General features: G+C 41.0%; 1 protein-coding gene across 1 annotated transcript in view; it reads left to right on the top strand.

Moving 5' to 3' along the window:
* COL12A1 (collagen type XII alpha 1 chain) overlaps positions 1-25,396 on the top strand; it is a 135,616-nt gene that overhangs the window by 75,758 nt on the left and 34,462 nt on the right. The window contains 18 exon segments of the mRNA XM_039529916.1: positions 165-294; positions 601-740; positions 3,075-3,204; positions 3,826-3,968; positions 5,525-5,654; positions 7,198-7,340; positions 9,921-10,050; positions 10,288-10,407; positions 11,297-11,446; positions 12,401-12,517; positions 13,050-13,196; positions 13,687-13,761; positions 14,456-14,595; positions 18,477-18,600; positions 18,791-18,934; positions 22,164-22,328; positions 23,251-23,289; positions 23,399-23,537. Of these exon segments, the coding sequence (XP_039385850.1) occupies positions 165-294; positions 601-740; positions 3,075-3,204; positions 3,826-3,968; positions 5,525-5,654; positions 7,198-7,340; positions 9,921-10,050; positions 10,288-10,407; positions 11,297-11,446; positions 12,401-12,517; positions 13,050-13,196; positions 13,687-13,761; positions 14,456-14,595; positions 18,477-18,600; positions 18,791-18,934; positions 22,164-22,328; positions 23,251-23,289; positions 23,399-23,537 (2,306 nt within the window).

The raw sequence follows: 25,396 nt of genomic DNA on the forward strand, positions 1-25,396 counted from the left end.
ATTACTGTTTAATTTATTAGTGAGCTTTCTGATCATGACAGGAGCAATGCCCCATGTAGTCTATGCAGGATTCTATTGTGTGTATCAAACACTTACATTCTTTACTACAGCAGTGAGCCTTGGTAAATACGTGATTTTAATGGTTCATTTTTGTCTTACTCCAGACCATGGTAGGGGGGAGGCAGAACAGTGTAGTGCTACAGAAGCTGCAGCCCGACACACCATACACTATTACTGTATCGTCTATGTATGCGGATGGGGAAGGAGGACGGATGACAGGCAGGGGCAAGACCAGTAAGTAAAAGAACTGTTTGTGGTGGCAAATGGCAATGGTTAGCAAATGGCTGTGAAACCATTTATACCTTGTGCTGGAGATCAGTAGATCGATTAGTTTTGCTTTGGCGGGTGTGGGTGTGTGTGTCTTATAGTGTGGACCTTCTGGAGTGTAATCCACCACCCTACCCTACAACTTAAAAACATCTGAAATCTTCTCCCCTCCCTTCATAGCACGTGTGCTTCATTCCCTGTGTTCATTGTAGTGAATTTGCCTGAGAGGGAGTGTGATTTCAGCAGTCTGACAGGGCTTTCGATGTATTTCAGAGCCGCTCAACACCGTAAAGAACCTCCGGGTGTATGATCCAACCACCAGCACACTGAGTGTACGATGGGATCATGCTGAAGGAAGTCCTCGCCAGTATAAAGTATATTATGTGCCAACAACAGGTGGTGCAGAGGAAATGGTAATCATTCTTGTGGGACTTATTAGTTGTCTCAGATAAGTTGCCATATAAACCCCTGAAAAAAATTGACAATGATGAGTGCCTCACCCCAATATAAGGACATATATAGACCCTGTGCAAATTCTGTTCTCTGCTACACTGGTATAAATTCAGAGTAGCTCCAGGGAAGTCAGTGACTTATGCCTTAAGACACATGACTTAATACCACTTTTTTAATGTAATATGTTAAGAAGCAAATCTTCGGTGATTAGATGTTAGCACATGGGAGCAACTGTATTTGTATTCCACAGCAACTACTGCACTCCTCCTTCTGAAGGCAAAATATATGGGCACGAAAGTTGTCATAAGGGGAAGGGCCAGTGGATAAGGACTTAGGAGACCTCATTTCTGTTCCCATCTTTGCCACTAATTGTGTGACGTTATTCAAATAACTTCGGGTAACAGTTTCAAAAACAGCTCAGTGATTTAGGTGCCTACATCACACCTTCTAAAAGGACTTGGGAACTTAGGAGCCTAAATCACTTTTGAAAATCTTACCAATCATCTCTTTGTACCTCAGTTTTCTCACCAGTAAAATAATGATAGTGCCACTTATCTGTCTTTCAGAGAGCACTGATCTATTGCTGAGAAGCACTGTATAAATGCTAAGTGGTATTACTATATTAAACTGAGATGTCTGTTACTACCTGCCTTTACAAGTATGTAATGTTATTTATGTGTGTGAAATTATTAGTACTGAACTCTAAAAATAACTGAGTTGAGATATAATGCTATGAGCCAAATCCTTGTCTTAAACCAATCCTTGCGCATTTTAGAGTTGATATCAGTGGCATCTGGCCCTAAGTCCACCACCAGTCCAGGTCAGTTTCAAGGGAATGTGTAGCACAGCAAATAACAATCACTGTTTGGAAGGGAATATAAAGCTTAAGTACAGAGACAGAATTTTATCAGGCCCAGTTCCAACCTGTGGAACAAACTCCTTCAGGAACTAAGGACTATCACAAATCTCACCTCCTTCCACTCCTAAGTACAAGGCACACTTCTTTGACCTGCTTCCTCTAACATAAACACACACAGCAGCGGGTGCACACTTAACAATAATGAACAATCAACAACACAAAACCCCTACCACAACAAAACACTCCACTGCACTCATATTTCCCTGCCTGCAGAGAGAATGAGCGAGAGAACAAGATAGACATGACAGATGTTAGCTACGTTACTCAATGAACTGGTGGAAGGAGCTCGGATAGTACAATGATGAGGAAAGTATAAAAACCTATGTAGAATAGAATAAATAGAATGAAAATAATTATGAAGGAGTAATAAAAATTAAATTAAAAGTTAAATTAAATAATAACTTTCCCTTTAACTATTTTACTTTTAAACTGTCAAAGCACTATTAGTCCTTTGCATTGGTTTTGTCTAAGATACTCTCCTCTACCCAGAAAACTGCTATTTTGCTTCATAGTTCCACTATCCATAAAAATAGCTTTTAATAAGGAGAAAAAAATTTCTTCAGCTGATGTCTTGTATTTCCAGCCATCAGTCATAATTCGTGTGTAAATTGGATGGGATATGGATATTTATCTTTACATTAACCAGCCAAATGTTTCTTTCTTTGGCTGAGTTTCAGTTTCAAGTTTCACCCATGTTCCAGTTTTGGAAAAGATATTGTCACTTCTCACCTAACAGATGACCCTAGGAAGCGCACAGTTGTCCTTGACATCAGAAGCAGGCTTCTAAACCAACATGCGGTTGCAGCCTGTTATGTTAAGTTGCACGGATGTAGCTGTAGCTATCACTTTAAGTAAAAAGAAAATGTGCTTTTGAATATAATTTGTAGTAATTACTAGGCCAAATATCTTGAGCTGGTATAAATCAGAGTAGCCCCACTGACTTCATTTGTAGACTCCTTTTTGGGATCATTAAGAAAATGTAAAATAGTTTAAACCAGGGGTCGGCAACCTTTCAGAAGTGGTGTGCCGAGTCTTCAGTTATTCACTCTAAGTTAAGGTTTTGCGTGCCAGTAATACATTTTAACGTTTTTAGAAGGTCTCTTTCTATGAGTCTATAATATATAACTAAACTAAGGTTTTTAAAATGTTTAAGAAGCTTCATTTAAAATTAAAATGCAGAGCTCCCCGGACTGGTGGCCAGGACCTGGGCAGTGTGAGTGCCACTGAAAATCAGCTCGCGTGACGCCTTTGGCACGCGTGCCATAGGTTGCTTACCCCTGGTTTAAACTGACATCTGCAGTGACAGTTGTACTTGAAATGCTCAGTTGTTTCATCCTTTATTTAAATACCACAGCACTTTTTTTTAAACCAACAGACAACAGTACCAGGGAACACAAATTATATCATCCTGAGATCTCTCCAGCCTGACACACCTTACAAAATAACTGTGGTTCCAACTTACCCAGAAGGGGATGGTGGACGTGTATCCGACACTGGAAGAACTTGTAAGTGAAGTGGTCTTATTCATAACATCTTTGGATTTATATATAAATAATTCAAAATTATAGATAGTATAGTCCTAATTTTCTTTACATTTTCTCTGCAAATTTCCTAATCCTGAGTTAGTTGTGGGGCAGGTACACAAGAATTATGTTCTCATGTATCACTGAATATGATATGAGTGTATCATGATTCACTTTCACAATGTACTCAGTCTTCATTGCTCTCTGTAAGGAAGGCTTTCAGTCTGCTTTTGCTAACAGGAAGCGGGTTCCAATGATTAGGATGTTAGCCTGTGACTTGGGACACATGAGTTCAATTCCCTGCTTTAGCACTGACTTTCTGTATGCCCTGGGGTAATTCACTAGTCTACCTGTACCTCAGCTTTCTGTCTATACAAATTGAGACAATAGCGCTTGCCTACCTGATATGGGTGTTTGTGAGGATAAATGCGTTAAAGACTGTGAGATGCTCAGATACTGTGGCAGTGAAGGACATATAAGTACCTTAGATAGATGAACTGTTATCTTAGCACCTTTTTTGTGCTACTGTGTGAGTCTGGACAGAACAGAGTTATTCTTGTGTACTCATCTCTTTAACACTTATTTAAATTATCCTTGGCTTAGTGGTGAGAGGAGCAGCAAGAAACATACAAGTTTACAACCCTACACCAAACACCTTGAATGTCCGATGGGAACCTGCACCGGGTCCAGTACAACAGTATAGAGTTGTCTACGCTCCACTGGTTGGCCCAAGGCCATCAGAGTCTGTAAGTTATTCAGCCTCCTGAGTATTCCTCAAAGAAGTGCTGAGGACGTTACCTCCAATGAACTCTGGCTCATAGTAACAAAACAGTTGTAACCAGGGGCACGAGCAGAATTCTCCTAAGCAGAAGGCCCAGAGCACTCCCTTCCATGTGCTGCACCATACTCTTTCCCCCACACTCTTCCCCTGCAACCAACCCCACACAGTATCCCCACCTCTGCTGCTCCTGCCCCCAGCCCTGAGCTCTCATTCGCTGTTGCTGCACCCAGATCCATGCTCCCCACCTGGAACCCTATTTTACACACACTCCCCTCCAGGTGTACCCTATCTAGCCCCATGCTCTTCCCCCATGGAACCAGCTCCAAGCTTTCCCCCTGCCTCCAGCCCCATGGTCTCCTCTCCCCTCACTCAGCCCTGAGCTATTACCCAGAGGGGTGGTCAGGCTGAAGAGCATCATCCCCACCAGAGGCCAGGCAGATCTGGGACCACTAGAACCCATCTTCTGCTGCATCTCTACTTCTCCAAGAAACACCAAAAGCCTGGATTCAATCCTCCCACCTCCTGGAGATTCCTGGTGCCCTCTACTTCACTTTCCCCTAGGGCTGGGGGTGCCCAGTGTCCCTGTTCCCCCCTCATTACACCATTGATTGTAACCATCTGCATGCAGCATCTCTGCTGAAAACCCCATTTCCATATGAATTTAATGTACTGTATGTAATTGCACCATTCAGTGGAGTAAAAGAATAAAAGCCCCACCCATTTTAAATTTGCTATTGAGAATCCTTTATTATATTGCCAACAAAAGGGAATTAAATTGGAATATTGATTTTTAAACATAAGAAATACAAAGCAAAGACTACTGATGTGTATGTGGGAATGGCTTCAGGTCTCTCTTGGGATGTAAAGTTAGGACTTTATATATGCTTTGATTTGGATAAGAAGTTTTAAGGGTACCTGGGCCCTTGTATGTACAGACAATCACCCACACTCTACAAATATGTGCACTATGAGCAGTCCAACGTCTGTGTGAATCTGTTAGAATTTGTAATGTATTGTTTGCATCTGTCAAGTGTGGGTGTTTATAACTGCGCACACATGTGAGACCTAATAGAGGCCCTTTTGAAAATGTATCCTTAGCATATGTCAGTAAACCACAATGGAGCAATATTTTGCTCTGGATTTCTGCATATGTCTATCTTTACCAGTCACAGCTTTTTCATGAACATTCATGTTCAAATAACGTACAATAATTATGGTTTTAAACTATCAGCATTTTAGAAAAAAATTCATTTTGCACAATGAAAACTCCTGTATTCTACTGCCACATAATTGCATCTCCTGCTGTTGAGTTTTGTGTTAGGCAAGCAGTACTGACTGGTTCCTATAAACTTGCCTTATTGTAGTTGGAAAATACATAACAGGATCAAGCTCCTAAATTTCCTCCTTTCAATATAAATGACTGATAATTAATTTGGATAATAATAATTTTACAAGGCATTATCCGTATTAGGATGTTGTATGGACCTGTCAGATAAAACTTCACTCTCTTTTCCCTCCTAGATTGTGGTTCCAGCGAACACTCGTGATGTTGTGCTGGAGCGCCTGACCCCTGACACTCCTTACTCTGTGAATGTTGTGGCTCTGTATGCCGATGGAGAGGGAAATCAAAGCTCTGCGCAGGGGAGAACAAGTAAGAGGCAAAATTATGTTTATTTACTGCTATCTTTGTGTCTCTATTTGCTGCTTATATGAGCAGGGCCGGCTCTACTGTTTTCGCCTCCCCAAGCAGCACGCCGAATTGCCGCCATGGACAGCGGGGCAGTCCATGTGCCATTAGGGCGGCTCACACGTTTCCGCGTCAGCAGCAATTCGGTGGCAGCTTCTGTCTTCAGCCGGAAGACAGAAGCTGCGCCACCACGGACAGCTGAACAAAGAAGCTGCCGCCGAATTGCCGCTGCTGCGGAAACGCGCGAACCATCCTAACGGCACACGGACTGCCCCCGCCATCCACAGCGGCAATTCAGTGCGCTGCTTGGAGGCAAAAACACACAGACTGCCGCCCCTTGCAGATTGCCGCTCCAAGCACCTGCTTGGAATGCTGGTGCCTGGAGCCGGCCCTGTATATGAGTGAGGGATTGCCTACAAACAAATGTCATGTACATTTCCCCGTGTAGTTCTGCCAGTTCACCTGAGTAATGGCTTTTTCGATTTTAGTCCTCCCTGGAACAACAGCTGCCAATTAGGTCAGATAATCTGCTGGTTGTAATGCAGATAAATTCTTACTAGGGACCAGACTAGGCTGACACTTGTGATGTAAGCTTAAATTGAACCAAGGTCTTTAGCAATAAAAAAGTCCTTTGGCCTGTAATATTCAATTACAGTTACAATCCTAACTGTCTCTCTCTCCAAAACAAAGAGCACATTAAAATGGTCAGTTTGCTGCCAAAACAGAGGCATAAATTTGAGCTTGAATTCTGGGTTTTGTCTGCCATAATAATCACATGAGTACAACGCAGGGCCAGATTTAGGGGCAGGTGACCCAGGCTTGGGGTGTTGTTTTTGTTGTTAGCGACAAAAGGGAACATGTTTGAAGTAACATTTTTCAGATATTCCATACGTAGATTCATTTTTCACTAACCTCCTAGAATTTTCCAGACCTTTGTAGAATCTCATGGAATCTTCCAGACTTTCTGAGAACTACATTTTCCTCAAACCTCCTAGAATGTTGTTAGCCATGCCCTTGCAGGTATATTATGGTTGGGATGTCACCAGTCAAACAGTAAGATATAAATACAGATTTACAGATCCTAGTGTGCAAATTTATTGTCTTATATGACAGGGATAAATCATGCATGCAAACTGTGCATCAAAATCGTGAAATGGGCTACAAATGCAATAAAAAATAAGGTATTCAAAATGTTAACAAATGGAGGGAGGGGGGCTGCTGAAAACGCTCATTGCCTGTGGCCCCATTTGGTCTAGGGCCAGCCATGGTACAACCCATTGTAGGGAGCCCACAAAAATCTGCCCCCCCATTACCTGAAACAGCAAAACCTATTTGTTATTACCTAATGTACATGTACATGCAGGGGTCAGTGGAAGTCCTTGATGTGCACTCCAGGGCAACATCTGACCCGCTGACAATGACAGTTCTATATCCCAGGGTATCATAATGTGAAAGGACTTGTGTCTTCACTGCAGTTCATTGGTCCTTATACATATTCCCCTTTTAGTACCTCGTAGTGGGCCAAGGAACTTGAAGGTGTTTGATCCAACAACAAACAGCCTGTCTGTACAATGGGACCATGCTGACGGGCCAGTTCAGCAATACAGAATCATTTATTCACCCACCGTTGGAGACCCCATAGATGAATATGTAAGTACCTATATATATAATTCATATATATATAATATATATACACACATAATCATTCATTAATAAGCATTTAAATATCCTCTGTTGATATTAGAGAAAAACAAAAATGTCTGATATTTGGATATTGTACATTTTGGTTGCTTAAGGGATGAATTGTTTGGGCATTATTATATAGGGCAATGTTAAGTGGGCACTTAAGCAGCTAAGTCTTAGTCTCTTGAGTGAAACAGTCAGTTCCACAGAGTAGTTGCATACATAAAATACAGAAAGACACCAAGGCCTTGAAAGCAATGCATATTATAGTGTTAAAGTTGAGATCAAGGAGAAGATTCTGAGCTGAACTTGTCACAGTATGCTTAGTTCAAGCCATTGTGCTCAGGTAAATAGCCACGTGTTGCTTCACATAATATGTATTACCATGCTAAGACTCCCGGTAAACACAGCACCATACAGTATATGCGGCAATCAGTAGGTAGAATGAGCTGCGTTAAGAAAGCTGGATTAACTTGAATTCAAATTTTATAGTACTTTTGTGGTTTTGTCTGAATTGTAACAGTTTGTGCCTTAACTTTCTGCTGTTTCACATCAAGTTCCATGGCACAAAGATTTGGCCTATGGAGCACTATATAACTGCCTGCTATTATTTATTTATTATTGCTGAATAGGGCTGGTTGAAAATTAGCCATTCAGAATTAGTTTTTGATGGGAAATTGTATTTTCAACTAAACAGTTTTTTTCTCAAAACATGTCTGCTTTCTGCAAAAAAAAATTCACTTTCCTTAAAAAAACTACACACTGAAAACCAAAATCATGCTGGTTTTCAGCCCCAAACAGAAAACATTTTGTCCAAAACCTCAAAATTTTGATGAGAAAATACCACAGCAGTGTCTCATGGGACTTGTTGTTCCTGTGCCTTATGCTCTCATTCTCCTCTTTGGGACCAGCCGCCATTTGGACTACATCTCCCATGATGTGTTGAGGCCATGGCACTCCCATGATGCACCACAGTGTCTCTATAAAAGGAGAGACTGTGATGCATGGCTGCAGCAGGAAGCAAGTGGGGGTACCAGATTACATAACTTAGGCAAAATTTTGCACATCAAAATAATTATTGTTGACATTCATAAAACACTGATATGGCAATGTGAAATATTGTGTACAGTTTTGGTTGACAAGAAGGATTTCCAGCTTCTAGGTAGAGAGTGGAGGAGGGTAATGGGATTGAGTAATAGTGTGGCTGGTTCTGTCTGAAAAGGAAAGGTTAAATGTGCTTAGTATGGAGAAAAAAAGGAGACTGAGAGGGAATCTTAGTATGGCTTTTCAGTTTTTAAAGGGGATGTAGAAGGATCCAGGACATTGTTTGGTCCAACTACTGTACAAAGAATGTGGAAAATATGTGGTCATGAAGAGAAGCTGCAGACTGTTAAGGTTTAAGCCAGATACTGGAAAGAGTGCTTACTTCTCATGAAGAGTTTTTGGACAATGAAACGGCTGTGGGAGCAGATGGCAGAAATTAGGTTTTTTAAAGGAAAAAATCCAGCTGTTTTATAGGAAAGGTTGATTAGTCAGATAAATGTATTAAAATAATAACTAGTATTTGTTACTTTCAAAATTTGAATGTTAATGTGAAGGAATATTTGTGGAGGTTTCACCTTTTCTATGCCTTGGATGGCTCTGACTTTATATTCTGGAGGCTGACATATATCTTGAAATTCATATCTGGTTTAACTGCAATGGCTCAGTGGAGATACACCATGAATTAATATAGCTAATTTGTGATAGGTAGAAAACTGTCATGTCTTTATCTCATTCCCCTCTGCACACCCTTTATCATAGCCCCACCCACTGTCATTCCATAGCTTCTCCTCCCCCAACCAGCCTCATCTTATCTATGGATTTGGGAGAGTTTCCAGGCCCAGTTCACACTTACTTTTCCCTTCTGTGTATGTCCTTCCCATCTCTCTTTACTCGCTGTTCTGGCCTTGTGCCCTGGAGAATGTGACCATGGTGTTTGTGGGTACTCTGCCTTTTCTCTACTCTACACTCTCACAACGGAAACACACCAACACCCTCCTCCCTTCAATAGCTTTGTCTTCTCTTGTTTATTCTCTCTCCAAAACCCCACAACAATAACGTGTCCTCTCTCCGTGTGAGTGTATGTGAGGAGGAAACAACCCTTTTGTGTGTGTGTAGATGTTTAATTCTTGAACGAGGTCTGGAGAAGCCACAGGGAGCTGTGGAATATCACTCTGGTGTGTGGATAGCTACAATATTATAAAGGGAAGGAGACGAGGAGTCCAGTTTTTTGACAAAAGTTACAAAGTTATACTTAAAAATAATTTAAACAGGCCATGCTGTTAATTTTAGGCAGGCTGAAATTGTTCTGAAATGGTAAAGCAGTGGAGTCTTCATTTCAATAAAATGGATTTCTCTATAGCTGGATTAAAAAACCACAGCTGGGTATCTGCAGTGAAATAAATCCACAAATTCCACAAAGATTGCTCATTTACAGTTCATTACAATTATAGGTCAGGTAAAATATTACAACATATTCATCTGTATTTCTCTCGTGATTTCTAGACAACAGTACCCGGAAGAAGAAATAATGTGATATTACAGCCACTACATTCAGACACGCCATATAAAATTACTGTTGTGGCTGTGTATGATGATGGAGACGGTGGGCAGCTGACAGGAAATGGACGAACTGGTAACTTAACTTTAGCATTAAGTACTGTATTCTCATTTCTCCTCCTTATTAATTAATAGTTCTGCTCCAGTAGTGCCAGAGGCCCCCATCTCTGTTGGGGCCCTGGTGTTCTAGGCACAATGCAAACATATCCAAAGACATAATTTCTTCATCAGGGAGTTTACAGTTTACCTGTTATACAGCTTTAAAAGGCAGTTGCTACTAATAACAATTCTAATGGTTATTCTTTCTTTTCAGTTGGGTTGCTTCCTCCTCAAAACATACATATTTCTGATGAGTGGTATACACGATTCAGAGTTTCCTGGGATCCCGCACCATCTCCTGTTCTTGGGTACAAACTTGCATATAAACCTGTAGGTAAGAAAACCTGTCTCCTTTGAACAGAACACTTTGAAAACAATGAGAAATGAGTTAAGAGATCTGGGTGGAAATATCCTGTGTATCCTCATGAAAACTGAGCCCTTTGCTTTAAAGGTGTTTTCTTTATTTATTTTAATTTGTGGGTTTATTAACTTTAAAGGAGTAAGAAGTTTTCCTGTTAATTTCAGTGTTTCAAAAGCAAGACCATTAGAACACCAGATAAATTGTCACATACATTACAGCACATTTGATTTAATTACATATTTGATATTTAATACAACATGTATCTCCTGTCCCAGGCCTGTTCTCTTCTCACACCAGTTTTTGTATCTTTCATGGAGATGCTCCTGATTTACAGAATAATAATAGAATCAGGCCCCGAGTTTGAATGAATGACAGTCCTTCAATGCTTTTATTTGACATGAGAATGAATCCACATTTGCATGCTTCTCTGGAAATTAAATTAAATACAAATACTGCACTAGTAAAGCTACATTTATTTTATTAGCAATGCAAATGTTTACTAAAGTAATAAGTTTAATAAATAACAAGTATGTTTTTTAAAAACAAGGACCAAGTTTTGGGGCAGGTCTACATATAAAATGCTGCATCAGTGCAGCTGCGCCAGTGTAGCACTTCATTGAAGACACTACTATGCCGATAGGAGAGCTTCTCCCATTGGCATAGTTAATCCACCTGTGTGAGAGGTGGTAGCTATATTGATTGGAGAAGCCCAGCTTCTAAACCTAGTGCTGTGTACACTGGGGGCTAGGTTGATATAACTGTGCCACTCAGGGGTGTGGATTATATAAAAGACTACTGATAGTGCCATAGCAGAATGCTCATAGAATTGTGTGTCTTTTTCTGTGATTCCCTTTAACTCAAGGTTCTGCTGAGCCGCCAATGGAGGTGTTTGTTGGGGAAGTGACTTCATACACATTGCACAACCTGTCTCCTAGTACTATCTATGATGTGAACGTTTATGCCCAATACGATTCTGGACTCAGCGCACCCCTGATTGATCAAGGCACTACATGTAAGTCCAAACCACTTTTATTGTAGTCACATAGGATATAATTGTTGAAGTGATCTCATGTTGACTGAAATATCCATATTTAGGGCCTTGATCCTTATGGTCTGCATACTCCACAATTATGGATGCTCAGACCTGTGAGAATCAGGCCCATAAATAAAATGAAGCTTAGAAACCCACATTATTTAAACATTGCTTTTACCATTGGCTTGCAATAGGCAACCCTCTAGTTCCATTTCTTAAAATTTGTTTGGCTGTAGCTGGGTTTGAGCCTGCAAGGTGCTCAACACCTGCTGCATCTATTGGCTAGAATGTGCTGAGTAGATCGCAGGGTGCAGTCAGCACCATGCAGATTAAGGCCCCTCACTGCTTCTGAGTGCATCTCATGGTAATAGTGACTGACTACACATTCCATCAAAGCTGAACCCGCTCAGCAGAGGATTGGGTTTGTTGCTGAACTCAGTTAATGAGCCATTTGAGATTTCAGCTAAAAAGGATGAGTTGTAAAATCCTGATTTTGTTAAATGGTCTTATTAAAAGCTCTTGGCACTGCCAGTATATAAAATAAAATAAAATAAAATAAAATACAAAGGGGCCTGAATCAGATGCACTTTCCTCATGCTAAATATCTTTATAAGTGGTTCTATTGATTTTAGTGGGACAGCCCATAGAATCAGATAGTACTTAGCATAATAAAGGGTAGCAGAATTTGGGCTTTTGTAAATAACAGAGGTCAGATCTTTGGGACTAAAGAGAAAGAACAGAGATGAATTGACTAGAACTATTTTTTTCTTCTGTGGACATTTTAAAAATAAAACCACATGCGGGCAAAATTTACTGCCATAGTGATATATGGGCCAGCACTACTGATGCCATTGTTCTTTCTGATCTGGTTAATTTGATATCTAATGTATTATGTTTCCCAGATAATAAATTGAACACTTTCCCTTTTTGCAGTGTACTTGAATGTCACTGATCTAACAAGTTACAAGGTGGGATGGGATACCTTCTGTATCCGATGGTCACCTCACCGGTCAGCATCTTCCTACAGATTAAAGCTAAACCCAGCTGATGGTAAATTCCTTTGATTCCTTGTGTGTTCTGAGGGCAGATGTACGTGTCGGTTTTATGCCATGACTAACTAAGGATTGTAATGTGACAGGCTGAGGGCCCTGAGTTTGCGATAATTACAACTCCAGTGCCTCCCCCAGGAGCCAAGCTGTGTTGGTAAAACTCCCCAGGCCTGCACGCAGCCTGCCTTTCTAAGAGGATGCAGATTGGAAATTAATGCTGCTTCTATCCAGGTTAACTCCCACTAGGATTTCCCAATGGAAATCTGCTGCTCACCAGGGGTTATGAGCGCATACTATGGAGAGCAGCTGCTCTCTGCCTCTTCCCCTTCACAGCTCTCCAGTGTGCAGAGTGCCCACCACACAGTGTTGCTGCACAGAGGCTTTCCTGGGCTGGGAAGAGCAAGCAGCAGAGGTGCCACTCATCCCATTTCAGCACCCTCCCTACATGCACTCGCTCTTGTTTTTTTCTGCACACCTATGGAAAGGGAAGTACTGGACCCTACATTTTCCTTCCTTTGGGTTTGTTTTCACAGGATCCCGAGGACAAGAAATTACAGTACGTGGGACAGAAACCAGCCACTGTTTCACTGGCCTTTCACCAGACACCGAATACAATGCTACTGTCTTTGTTCAGACCCCGAACCTTGAGGGACCGCCCATCTCTCTGAAAGAGCGCACATGTAAGTCAGGGGCAATATGAACAATAAGTGTGTGAACAGAATGGGATGGAAATAGTCCAGACTACAGATCTTACAATTGTCTTGTTTGTACAAGACATACAGTACCACAACTGAGGGGTCTATTTTGCTGTGTCTCCAAGTGTAAGTCAGTGGGAAACATCCTGAACTGGGGAACAGACAATAGCAACTATTTGGGGGAAATTCAAATGGAGTATTACCTTGCTCAGGTTAATCCCATTGGGCAGTAACCACGGAGTGAGAGATTTTTCAGTTTGTGTAAGAGTGGCAGAATCTGACCCTTTGTCATAATTAAGGACTTGCTTTTGTTACAGCAGATTTTTCTTTGCTGATTAGGAATTACTTGCCTTGGTCACTAATAAAAGCATTGATAGTTCTTTCTTCGCTCAGACACAGGATAATTCACATGGGTGGAGTCTTTTCTTGAGTAAAATGTTACGTTAAATAAAAGTTTTTAATTGTTTTACTTCAGTCATCAAACCTACCGAAGCACCAACTCAACCGCCTCCTCCTCCTCCACCTCCCACAATCCCACCAGCTCGGGATGGTAAGTGTGCATTGTAGATTCGTGGTATATTTTGTCTTATTTGCTGTACGTCCACACTCTCAAAGGTTAGATTGAATTATATTTTTCCTAAATTGAAGTAACTTCAAAAATATATGGGCCTAATGATCCTCTGACCCACTTTGTCCCTTTGCGGCAGCTCAGACACCATTACCTGCCTTGTGTAGACAGGGGAATGATGCCTGGGCCTTATTCCCTTGATACTTGCTATTTGCCAGGGTGTTGCATTGGGCTCAGATAGCCAGTGGGTCATGGTAGCATTGTGCATAGATTTTGGGGAATGGTCATGACTCTCAGTATGCACTGTGGATTTGTGAGCTTTGCCTTTAGCATATGAACCTATTTTTGGTGTCCATTGCCAAGAAAACTAGTGTTAAGTTGCAGTCTTCAGGGTTTTGTTTCATATGAACTTTTTGCACATATATGCCAAGATTTGACCTGGGATGTCCTTGAATGCATAGTGTGAAAATCTGCAACACCCAGGAAATGCAAGAGATACATGCAAGAGAAACACTACTTTAATATTTAAAAGTAGTCTGCAGGTTGAGAATATGACTGAAGTTTGCTGAATGTTTGCTCATCTTTCTTGCTTTAAAATTATCAAAACAGTGCTGTTTAGACCACAGTCCTAAATGAGGTGGGTTTTTAAGAGTTCATTGAGCTGTTTGTCTTTCAGTATGTAAAGGTGCCAAAGCAGACATTGTGTTCCTGACTGATGCTTCCTGGAGTATTGGTGATGATAATTTCAACAAAGTAGTGAAATTTGTTTTTAATACTGTTGGAGCCTTTGACTTAATCAACCCTGCTGGAATTCAGGTGAGTAATTTCCATTACATGCTTTTTGCAGAAATTAAACAAACAAACCAACAAACCTGAATTCTTAAAATCTCCTCTACCTTTTTCTACTGTATAGGATTTCTGCCAATTATTCTGGTACTATGTTGTGTGTATATATATGTGCACTGTGCTGTACAAACATAAAGGAAAACACAGTCCCGTTTAAAAGAGTAGATACCCTGAAAGACAAAAGACAGATGGCAAGCAGATGAAAGGAAATCAGCATACAGGCAGAGTGGTCAGGGTGCTTTGTGGCCAATGTAATGTTAGTTGCTTGTTTTTGCTTCTTTGTGCATATAAAATATCCTCAGCTGCCCCTCTCCATAGTTGTTATGAATGGGCTAATTTTTGTGTCACAGCAGAAGTGGGTGTTGAGAAGGAGTGTGGTGATGAATGAGGGTAATGTCTTGGTGTGTCAGTTCAGAAAGGATGGTGCATGTACAGTGGGCAGAAGAAAGCATGGAGACAGTTGCAGGAGAGTTGGAGAAGAGGATTCACTGGATAAATTGGATGCATCTTAAAAGAGAAAGCTATAAGGAATAGTGGGGAGGCTGAAACGTCTTGTCTTCCTCCTGGGTTTCTCCGTGTGTCTCTGCCAGACTCCTGAGCAGCCTTTAATTATGTCTTATGTTAATTTCCCCATGGTCAAGACCCTGCATCATGACTGTTTTCCTTCTAGATAAGGGGAACTGGATAGGAGCTCTGTCCTGCTCTCATAAGCATTGCTCTTTGATTAGCCAGAGGTGAATGGCATGAGTAAGAATGTCTCTGGAGCTTTGCCATCACCGCTTGGTGCAAGACCATCTTCCCATGTAGGAAGGAAGAGAGTGATTTTCCTTTGAAGGATGTTTTATTTCTGTTTTCCTGAAATGCAGCACCCAGTTATCTTGCTCATGAACGGTTCTCTCCTCCCCCATGCATGCCTTTAGGTAATTGGTTCCCCCTATTTCATTCTGCAGATGTACTTCTCGAGAGAAAAATCTCCTCCAGTATCTCTATCCTGCCTAGCTCTAACCTCACACTGCTTGGTTTTCAAACATTTTTTCTTCTTTGGCCCAATAGGAGAGTTGCTGCAAATTAGCTATTGGATGAGAATAGCTGTGAACTTCCTGGGCTTATTAGGGAAAGACTTAAAGCTCCTTTCCTCTTTTGTCCTGGGCTAGTTACACACATTCTTAGTTCTTCATTTTAGACATTTATGAGGATTAAAAAAGATAAACTTATTTCAGTAAGTGTGAATACTTAGACATCTGCTCAGGACCAGCTTAGTAAGGCATGCTAATAATAGAAATAGGACAGTCTAGAAGAAAGGAGAGTAGCAAAATATGGACCCTGGACTTCAGAAAAGCAGACTTTGACTTCCTTAGGGAACTGATGGGCAGGATCTCCTGGGAAGCTAATATGAGGGGGCAAGGAGTCTAGTAGAGCTGGCTGTATTTTAAAGAAGCCTTATTGAGGGAGCAGGAACAAACCATCCTGATGTGCAGAAAGAATAGCAAATATGGCAGGCGACCAGCTCAGCTTAACAGTGAAATCTTCGGGGAGCCTAAACTCAAAAAGGAAGCTTACAAAAAGTGGAAATTTGGACAGATGACTAGGGAGGAGTATAAAAAGATTGGTAGAGCATACTGAGGTGTAATCAGGAAGGCCAAAGCACAACTGGAGTTGCAGCTAGCAAGGGATGTGAAGAGTAACAAGAAGGGTTTCTATGGGTATGTTAGCAACAAGAAGAAGGTCAGGGAAACTCTGGGATACTTACTGATTAGGGAGGCAACCTAATGACAGATGATGTGGAAAAACCTGAAGAACTCAATGCTTTTTTTTGCCTCAGTCTTCACAGACAAGGTCAGCTCCCAGACTGCTGCACTGGGCAACACAGTATGGGGAGGAGGTGAGCAGGTTAAGGACTATTTAGAAAAGCTGGACGTGCACAAGTCCATGGGTCCAGATCTAATGCATCGAAGAGTACTGAGGGAGTTGGCTGATGTGATTGCAGAGCCATTGGTCATTATATTTGAAAATTCGTGGCAATCAGGGGAGATCCCAGACAATTGGAAAAAGGCAAATATATTGCTCATATTTAAACAATGGGAAGAAAGAGAATGTGGGTAACTACAGACCGGTCAGCCTCACTTCAGTCCCCGGCAAAATCATGGAACAGGTACTCAAGGAATCCATTTTGAAGCACTTGGAGAGGAGGAAGGTGATCAGGAACAGTCAACATGGATTCACTAAGGGCAAGTCATGCCTGACCAACCTGATTGCCTTTTATAATGAGATAACTGGCTCTGTGGATTTGGGAAAAGTGGTGGGTGTGATATACCTTGACTTTAGCAAAGCTTTTGATACAGTCTCCCACAGTATTCTTGCCAGCATGTTAAAAAAGTATGGATTGGATGAATGCACTATAAGATAGATAGAAGCTGGCTAGATTGTTGGACTCAACAGGTAGAGAGCAACGGCTCGATGTCTAGTTGGCAGTCGGTATCAAGCGGAGTGCCCCATGGGTCAGTTCTGGGGCCGGTTTTGTTCAACATCTTTATTAATGATCTGGATGATGGGATTCATTGCACCCTCATCAAGTTCGCAGATGACACTAAGCTGAGAGGAGAGGTAGATACACTGGAGGGTGGGATCCAGAGTGACCTAGACAAATTGGAGAATTGGTCCTGCACATAGAAAGGAAGAATCCCATGTACTGCTACAGGCTGGGGACTGACTGGCTAAGCAGCAGTTCTGCAGAAAAGGACCTGAGGATTACAGTGGATGGGAAGCTGGATATGAGTCAGCAGTGTGCTCTCGCTGCCAAGATAGCCAACGGCATATTGGACTGTATTAGTAGGAGCATTGCCAGCAGATCGAGGGAAGTGATTATTCCCCTCTATTCCACTCTGGTGAGGTCACACCTGGAGTATTGTGTCCAGTTTTGGTCCCCCCACTACAGAAGAGATGTGGACAAATTGGAGAGAGTACAGCGGAGGGCAACAAAAATTATTAGGAGGCTGGGGCACATGACTTACAAGGAGAGGCTGAGGGAACTGGGCTTATTTAGTCTGGAGAAGAGAAGAGTGAGGGAGGATTTGATAGCAGTCTTCAACTACCTTCCAAAGAGGATGGAGCTAGGCTGTTCTCAGTGGTGGCAGATGACAGAATATCTCAAGTTGCAGTGTGGGAGGTCTGGGTTGGATATTGGGAAACACTATTTCACTAGGAAGGCGGTGAAGCACTGGAATGGGTTACCTAGGGAGGTGGTGGAATCTCCATCCTTAGTGGCTTTTAAGGCCCGGCTTGACAAAGTCTTGGTTGGGATGATTTAGTTGGTGTTGGTCCTGCTTTGAGCAGGGGGTTGGACTAGATGACCTCCTTAGATCTCTTCCAACCCTAATCTTCTATGAGTACAAGGAAATGCAAAATGAAATATACATTATATACATAGGCAGAACATTCACTCTAGGTTTACATGGATATATACAAATATACAAGATGAGTTAATGTTCCAGTTCAGGAAGTGTATTATACTGTTTGTATCAAATGACTGAAATTCTGGCACATTCCCTATTAATTGCTATGTCATGAGCTTCTTGCATTTTTTTGTAACCTTTAACAGTTTTTATAAGTGCTGTATCCCCAAGCTGAACTAGAGAATCAGCACTAAATATGGTGCCACCATAGTTCTAACAAGTATTTTCTAGTTAACGCATTAACTAATAACTTTACCATTGTTATATCTATATTTACATATAACTTCAGTCATGGGTTTCCTGTTTCAATGGTGACTGACAACATAATTCACTTTAGTGGAGAGATCACTTGAAGCCACACTGGTCAAAGGCTGAACACTGTGCTGCATTTCATTTCAGGTTTCCTTTGTGCAGTACAGCGATGATGCAAAGTCTGAGTTTAAACTGAATACATATGATGATAAGGCCCAGGCTCTAGGAGCACTTCAGAATATTCGATACAAAGGAGGAAATACAAGAACAGGTGCGTCTGGTGAATAACAATGTATTCCTTCCCAATAATCCGTTTTTTGAAAACCTATTTGTTATCTTAATCCTCTGTAGTTTAAGGTCAGGCCTTTATGTTCTACTCTTATTAGTTGTATTTGTTCTTCAAAGCAAATATTTTCAGTGGCAAATGTGGCATGAGTCCTCATTCTTTGTGCAATTTGCAGGCAAAGCCCTTACATTTATCAAAGAAAAAGTCTTGACTTGGGAGAGTGGGATGAGGAGAGGTGTGCCCAAGGTACTTGTTGTTGTCACAGACGGTCGGTCGCAGGATGAAGTTAAGAAAGCTGCAGCAATCATACAGCACTCTGGTAAGCAACCTGTAGAATGAAGTTGAGTCTGACATTCATTTTACTAAAGAGTTTAAGTCATGCAATTTAACATATGGGTATATAACAGTATCAGGTATTGTTGGTCCTTTATTCATCCTAAATAGGTAGTGGTTCCTGAGAGAGACATTCGAATTACAAGTATGACTTGCATCTGATGAAGTGGGTATTCACCCACGCTAGCTCATGCTGCAAAACGTCTGTTAGTCTATAAGGTGCCCAGGGCTGGCTCTAGACCCAAGCGCGCGCTTGGGGCGGCATTTTGCCGGAAGGGTGGCAGGCGGCTCTGGCGGACCTTCCGCAGTCATGCCTGCGGGAGGTCCACCGGAGCCGCGGGAGCAGCGGACCATCCACAGGCACATCTGCAAGAGGTCCCCCGGAGCCGCGGGACTGGCGTGCTTGGGGCGGCCAAATTCCTAGAGCCGCCCCTGAAGGTGCCACAGGATTCTTTGCTGCTTTTACAGATCCAGACTAACACGGCTACCCCTCTGATACTATTCGAATTACAGTGTATGATTTGAAATGTCTCAAACTATTTTAAGAATATTAAGATTGACTGGACCTAATTCTGGCCTCTTCTCTCTCTGTGGACAGAGCAGCCTTAAACAGTTTGCTGGGAATTCCCCTTACATAGTTACAGAACTTGTCCTATATCACTCCTGGCCCCTATTCGGGAGGCGGGGGCATTATTAAGTGCACTTCAGTCCAATGATCCTGATCTGCTGGAAAGGCCCTTAAAGCATTTTTAATGTGGGCACAAGTTACAGCAGCCCTTTATTTACTTTACCTTGAGCAGGGGTCTGACCAGGCCCCTGGCTCTCCCACCCCGGTTTTGAGGAGGAGGTGGCCAGCTATGGTCCCTCCTTAGATGGACCAAGTGTAATTTACTGTAACTGAGGCTCTAGTTCTCCAATTATGCATTTTTAGTGCATATTTTGATATACAGTATAAGCAGCCTGGTGATTAATTTCCTATAGAAGCATTTGTTGTGCTTCCTTACCTTAGCTCTGTTTCTTTGTCTCTGTTGATTAAGCCTCAGATTGCTTCGTTACCTTGGAATTCTGTATTTGTCCTCCTTGGGTTTCATATTAGCTATTAAAATTGTTAAATTGGCCAAATTCAGCCCTAGTATAAGCAAGCATGCTAAAATCATAGTTACAGGGCTGATTGTAGCCCTCAACTTGTGTTTATATCGTACCTGTTTTGATTGCTAATACTTACTGAAAACAAGAACAACAACAAACAACCAAAGGCTTAAGAAAGCTTAAAGTGCATAATAAAGGCATAATAAAGGCAGTTATATCATATTTGTTGAGCAATACATGTGACTGCTGCCATCAGTGTTTGGGCTGAAGCCAGCATTTGAAATGGTACTTCTTGGGAGAATCACTTTTGCATTCTGAACTGTTTGGTGGAAAGTCCCTTTCCTTCTGCCTCATCTTTTCCCCAGTCTTCAGGTGTATCAGGGAGGTGACAAAGAAAGTGGTAGATGGGATTTATTGATAGGATGAAGCAGTGAGAGAAGGAGGAGAAGGAAATGGGGGAGAGATATAGGCAGAGACAAAATTATGCAAAGTCCAGAAGCTGGAGAAGATAAGCTAACATTGATGTGCAAAGCAAGAAGATGCCATTGGAAGGATTTGAAGAGGAGAATGACATGGTCTAAGACTGAGATGATGAAGATGATGTTAGCCAGGGTGATTTGGATGGACCATGGGAATAAGATGGAAATCAAGAAGCACAGAAATTAGGATACTTCAACAATCAAGGCAGGACGTAACCAAAGTATGGATAAGGATTTTAGACATAGGGACAGAAAGGAAGAGTCAGATTTTTGAGATGTTGTAGAACAGATAGGATTCAGTGGCAGCCTGTATGTTTTGTGAAAGAGTAAGGAGGCTGTCATAGCAAGGTTGTGAGCTTGGATGATGGGGAAGATGATGATATTGTCCAATGGCATTGGAAGAAGGGGAGCGAGTTTTGGAAAAGACATGAGGAGCTCATCATAAGCCTTGTTGAGTTTAATTAGGTGATATGATCTCCAGAGTATATATCAGAAATATAGTCAGATGCAAGACTGATGGAACAGGAGAGGTCAGGGATAGAGAAGATTTGTGAACTGTTGGCATGGAGATGACAGTTGAAGCTTGGTGAGTGGATGAGTAGCCCAGGGATAAGCTATAAGAAAAACAAGAGAGGACCAAATAGCAGAGTCTTGCGGGTTGCCAAAAGTGTGGAAGAGGAGAGGAAGAAGAGAACTAGAAGGAGCAACCTGACAGGCAAGAGAGGAATCCTGGATGAGAGAGTGATCAACAGTGTCTGAAGTGGAAGAGTATTTTTTTAATCATCCTTTTTATTGAAGAGCAGAGCCTAACTATTTTTGATTAGTTTGTCTTGGGAGTAACCCAGAGCTGTTATGCTCTTCATTTCTCCTCAAATGCCTTCCCGTAATGTTTTCAAGGATCCCTCTCATAAGATGAACCTGTACATTAGAAAATAGTTTCATTTTCAGCTTCCAGGGGTTTATATAATAGTTGTTTAATACCAGAAAATTCAGGGTTTCTATTCAGTGTCTTCATTGGCATGAGTTTCTTCACCCTCTTCTTGCAAAAGGAAATGTTCAGAATAGTATACTTTCCTCTTCTTGATTCAGGGAGATTGGCTGGGCACTTCTGATCTAAATTGTGTACTTAGGTTTAGTATGTCTCTTCCTTGGGTGTTCAGTCATCTAACTCATAGATTCATCCATTTCAGCCATTTATTTAGCAGCAAGAAGACCTCATAAAAAGACTCCTTCTGCCTATTTCAAACAGCTTTGTGCAGCTGAATGATTCCATAACAGAACTTCCCTTCCCTGCAGTACATGAGCCCTTTGCGCCTTATTTTTGCCGTCACTTTAAATTATTGCTTGTTCTGTTTCATCAAGGTAATGGAGAAAGAGTTTCTCCATTTGACATCCCTTGGTCAAAAGTATATTGAATACTCTTCTCCATTGGGTTTGACTTTATTCTGTATTTTATCCAGGAAGTGCAAAGGGACTGGATATATACCAAAAGTATATTCTACTTGCATTATTTGGTTCTTGTATTTTTTTAACAGAGAATACAGTAGCTCTACATGATTGGGATTTGATATTGAGTTATTGAGCCAATGATAATGTATAAGCATGTATATTCATTGCATTTTCATATAACAAACATTATTTTTGCAGGTTTCAGCGTCTTTGTTGTTGGTGTAGCTGATGTGGATTACCATGAGCTGTCAAAGATTGCCAGCAAACCCAGTGAACGTCATGTATTTATCGTTGATGATTTTGATGCCTTTGAAAAGATTGAGGAGAACCTCCTCACTTTTATTTGTGAGACAGCTACCTCAAGTAAGTAAGAGACAATGTTTCTCTCACAAGCTAGTAAATTTGACTATGTACTGCTACAACTCTCATGTCAAGGCTTTCCCATTTACACCTTTTTAAAGAAATGTTAATATACATTTCCAGTGAGCAAGTGCATGTTTCTTATTTAAGTGGTTATTATATTTTTATCTTATCTCCCACCCTGAGATGATACTCTATTAAAAAGTGAATAAACAGTAAGTGACAATTATTTTTCTTTGAAGAGCTAGTAGAATGGTAGCTAAAATGGACTTCTAGATGTGACAGATTTCCTCTTTACCACTGTTTTTTGGCTGCATTGGGGATGTAGCTAACCAGTGTCTAATATTACTTTTATAAAGATCTAAAATAAAATCTATCTGTTTTCAAATCTGGAGTCCTTCTATGGCAAAAAGAAAAAAAAAGGGAAAATATTTGTACATTTGTATCATCTGCAACTATGTGTTCCCATATTGCCTCCTCCACATACTACTAAGAAGCCATATAAATCTGCAGTTTTTCCTTGTGAATCTGAGGAATAATATGCAGTCTGACTCATGCATAAAAGATCCATGGAAAGATTGTGTCATTGTGCCCATTTCTTTTTATGAATTGGGCTCTTAAAATAAAATATACTTGAAGCTCATCTGTTTGCTATTCCTTATATTCCAGCATGGTAGAAATAGTACATTAAAAAGCCTCATAAATAAGGATTTGAACATTTCACCAACATAATTGGAAATCTACAGTTTGATCTTGAGCAGAATAAAGCTTAGGATCACAAACAGATGATAATTATTGTAGTGGCAGATGTTGGCTGGTAATTAACAATAGTTCAAACTTACGGGAATAAAATCTTTTGAAAATATTTGTATGTTCATGATTCCATTTGAATTTTTTAAAATAACACAGTTTTCATCTGTTTCAGCTTGCCCTCTCATTTACTTGGAGGGATACACTTCACCTGGTAAGAATCATATGCAAACATCCTAGCATAGGATAATCCTGAAGGTTTTTTTTTTTCATTTATCATGATTTCTCCAAATTGTGTTTCTCTCCCTTCCCCCCCAAAAAAGGTTTCAAGATGTTGGAATCATACAACTTAACAGAGAAGCATTTTGCCTCTGTACAAGGAATATCACTGGAATCAGGATCCTTCCCTAGCCATGTGGCATACAGACTCCATAGAAATGCTTTCCTCAGTCAGCCTGCATCGTAAGTTATCTGTGTAACCTGTTTTCCTGGAACACTTTATATAGGGGGGAAAGTGGGGAAGGATAATAGAATTTATAGGTAATGGTATTAATACCTGCTGGAGGATGAGTTTTATTTTGTTTTTGTTTTTACTGAAGCCCAAGAAATACACTCCAAAGAATGTGCGACGATTGCTCTGATTAAACGTTATTCAGTTCCTTCATTAGAGGTCCTTATGTTGGTAATTCCAGCTTCATGGTGATGATTATTATTATTTGTATTACTGTAGTGCCTAGGAGTCCCAGTCATGGACCAGGACCCCATTCTGCTAGGCACTGTATGAACATAGAACAAAGAGACAGTCCCTGTTCTTTTGGTACAAAGAAGGGCTCAGTGTCCATGACTTTAAGACTAAGCTAGATAAGTTTATGGTTCTGATCTATGATTCTATGATTCTTTTCTCAAGAGGATGCCTCATATAACCAGGCCTACTTTAGTTAATTAATTTAATTCACATTACAGGCCCTACACAATAAAAAAATGCCCTCTGTGGCTACTTGTACAAAGAAACCACTTAGCCAGAGAGACTGTTTTTGATTCTGAAGTTTAAGTGCCATTTGTTTAGCAGTTGTAACAGGCAACACATTTCTGCCTGTGGTCACAATGCCCCAGGTATGTGACACCACCCAGCCCAGTCACCATATTGGACAAATGGAGAATTTTTCAGGGAGCTATGGCCTGAAGCAAGTCTTCCCTAGCTGACCACTCTGTTCTAGAGCTAGCTAGGGAGATACTGAGGGGGTCATGTGGGACCCTCACAAAAAACAGAGTTAGCTAGAATAAGAGGAATCATAGAATCATAGAAGATTAGGGTTGGAAGGGACCTCAGAAGATCATCTAGTCCAACTCCCTGCTCAAAGCAGGACCAATCCCCAGAAGTCCAGTCATGGAGGAGAAACCCCTTTCCTCTCCCAACCATGAAGGGAGGATCCAGAAGATTCTTCTCTTCCCACTCAGGTAAAATTTAGAATTTAGCATTGCTCTGCCAGAGGGCACATCTAGAGCCAGTCCACCCTTCCCCCTCCCCATTTTTTATATCATGTAACTCTAGTTGTCCAGTTATGGGAACTTTTGACAGCTGTTCAACCCTATCAGAATGGATAGAAGGGGGCAGACCAAACATAGAAGAATTGCCAAATATAAGGAATAAATTTAAACAGGCTCTTTCCCCTTCCCCTTGCCAGCTTGATCAACTCTCAATGTGCCACGGTGGAGTATTTGGGGACTTTTTTTTTTGTCTTCTTTGGTCAGCCAGTCTTTCTCTTTGATAGCTTGTCCTGGGAAAGAGAAAAGCTCTATGGTTTTCTGGATATTACAGGACTCATAAAGTGCAGATAGTTTGCATTCAGTAGAATCTTATAGCTTGCTTTACCATTTTATTAAGTCAAAGTCTGCACCTAAGTGGGACCTGAGTAAGATGTCTTCTGTGTATTCAGATTAGGAAAAATATTGAAGAGTTCACTGGCTGACTGTAGGTAGGTAGAGAGAGTGCAAGCAAAAATAGCCTTTGTGGGATCTTCCTGATACATATATATTATATAAAGCCAGAAAATTAAATTCAATTTAAACTGTAGTGTTCAGGAAAACAATGTTCCCTAGGAATCCTAATGGCACAGTTGCAGTAATATCTGAGTTATCTCTTGATTTTGAATTATACATAGGTTTGTCATATTCACTTGCTTATCTTGTCCCTTATGTCAGCCACCTTTTATTGAAGCAGCGATATGGTTACTGTAGTAGCGTGATACTAAATGTAAGGGGTTGTCAGTTTTATCCAAAATATATAAAAGCTTCACTACCAGTTTTTGAGGTTTCTCTGT

The sequence above is a fragment of the Mauremys reevesii genome, linkage group 3 (genome assembly GCF_016161935.1).
Source record: "Mauremys reevesii isolate NIE-2019 linkage group 3, ASM1616193v1, whole genome shotgun sequence".
NCBI classification, from domain to species: Eukaryota; Metazoa; Chordata; order Testudines; family Geoemydidae; genus Mauremys; species Mauremys reevesii.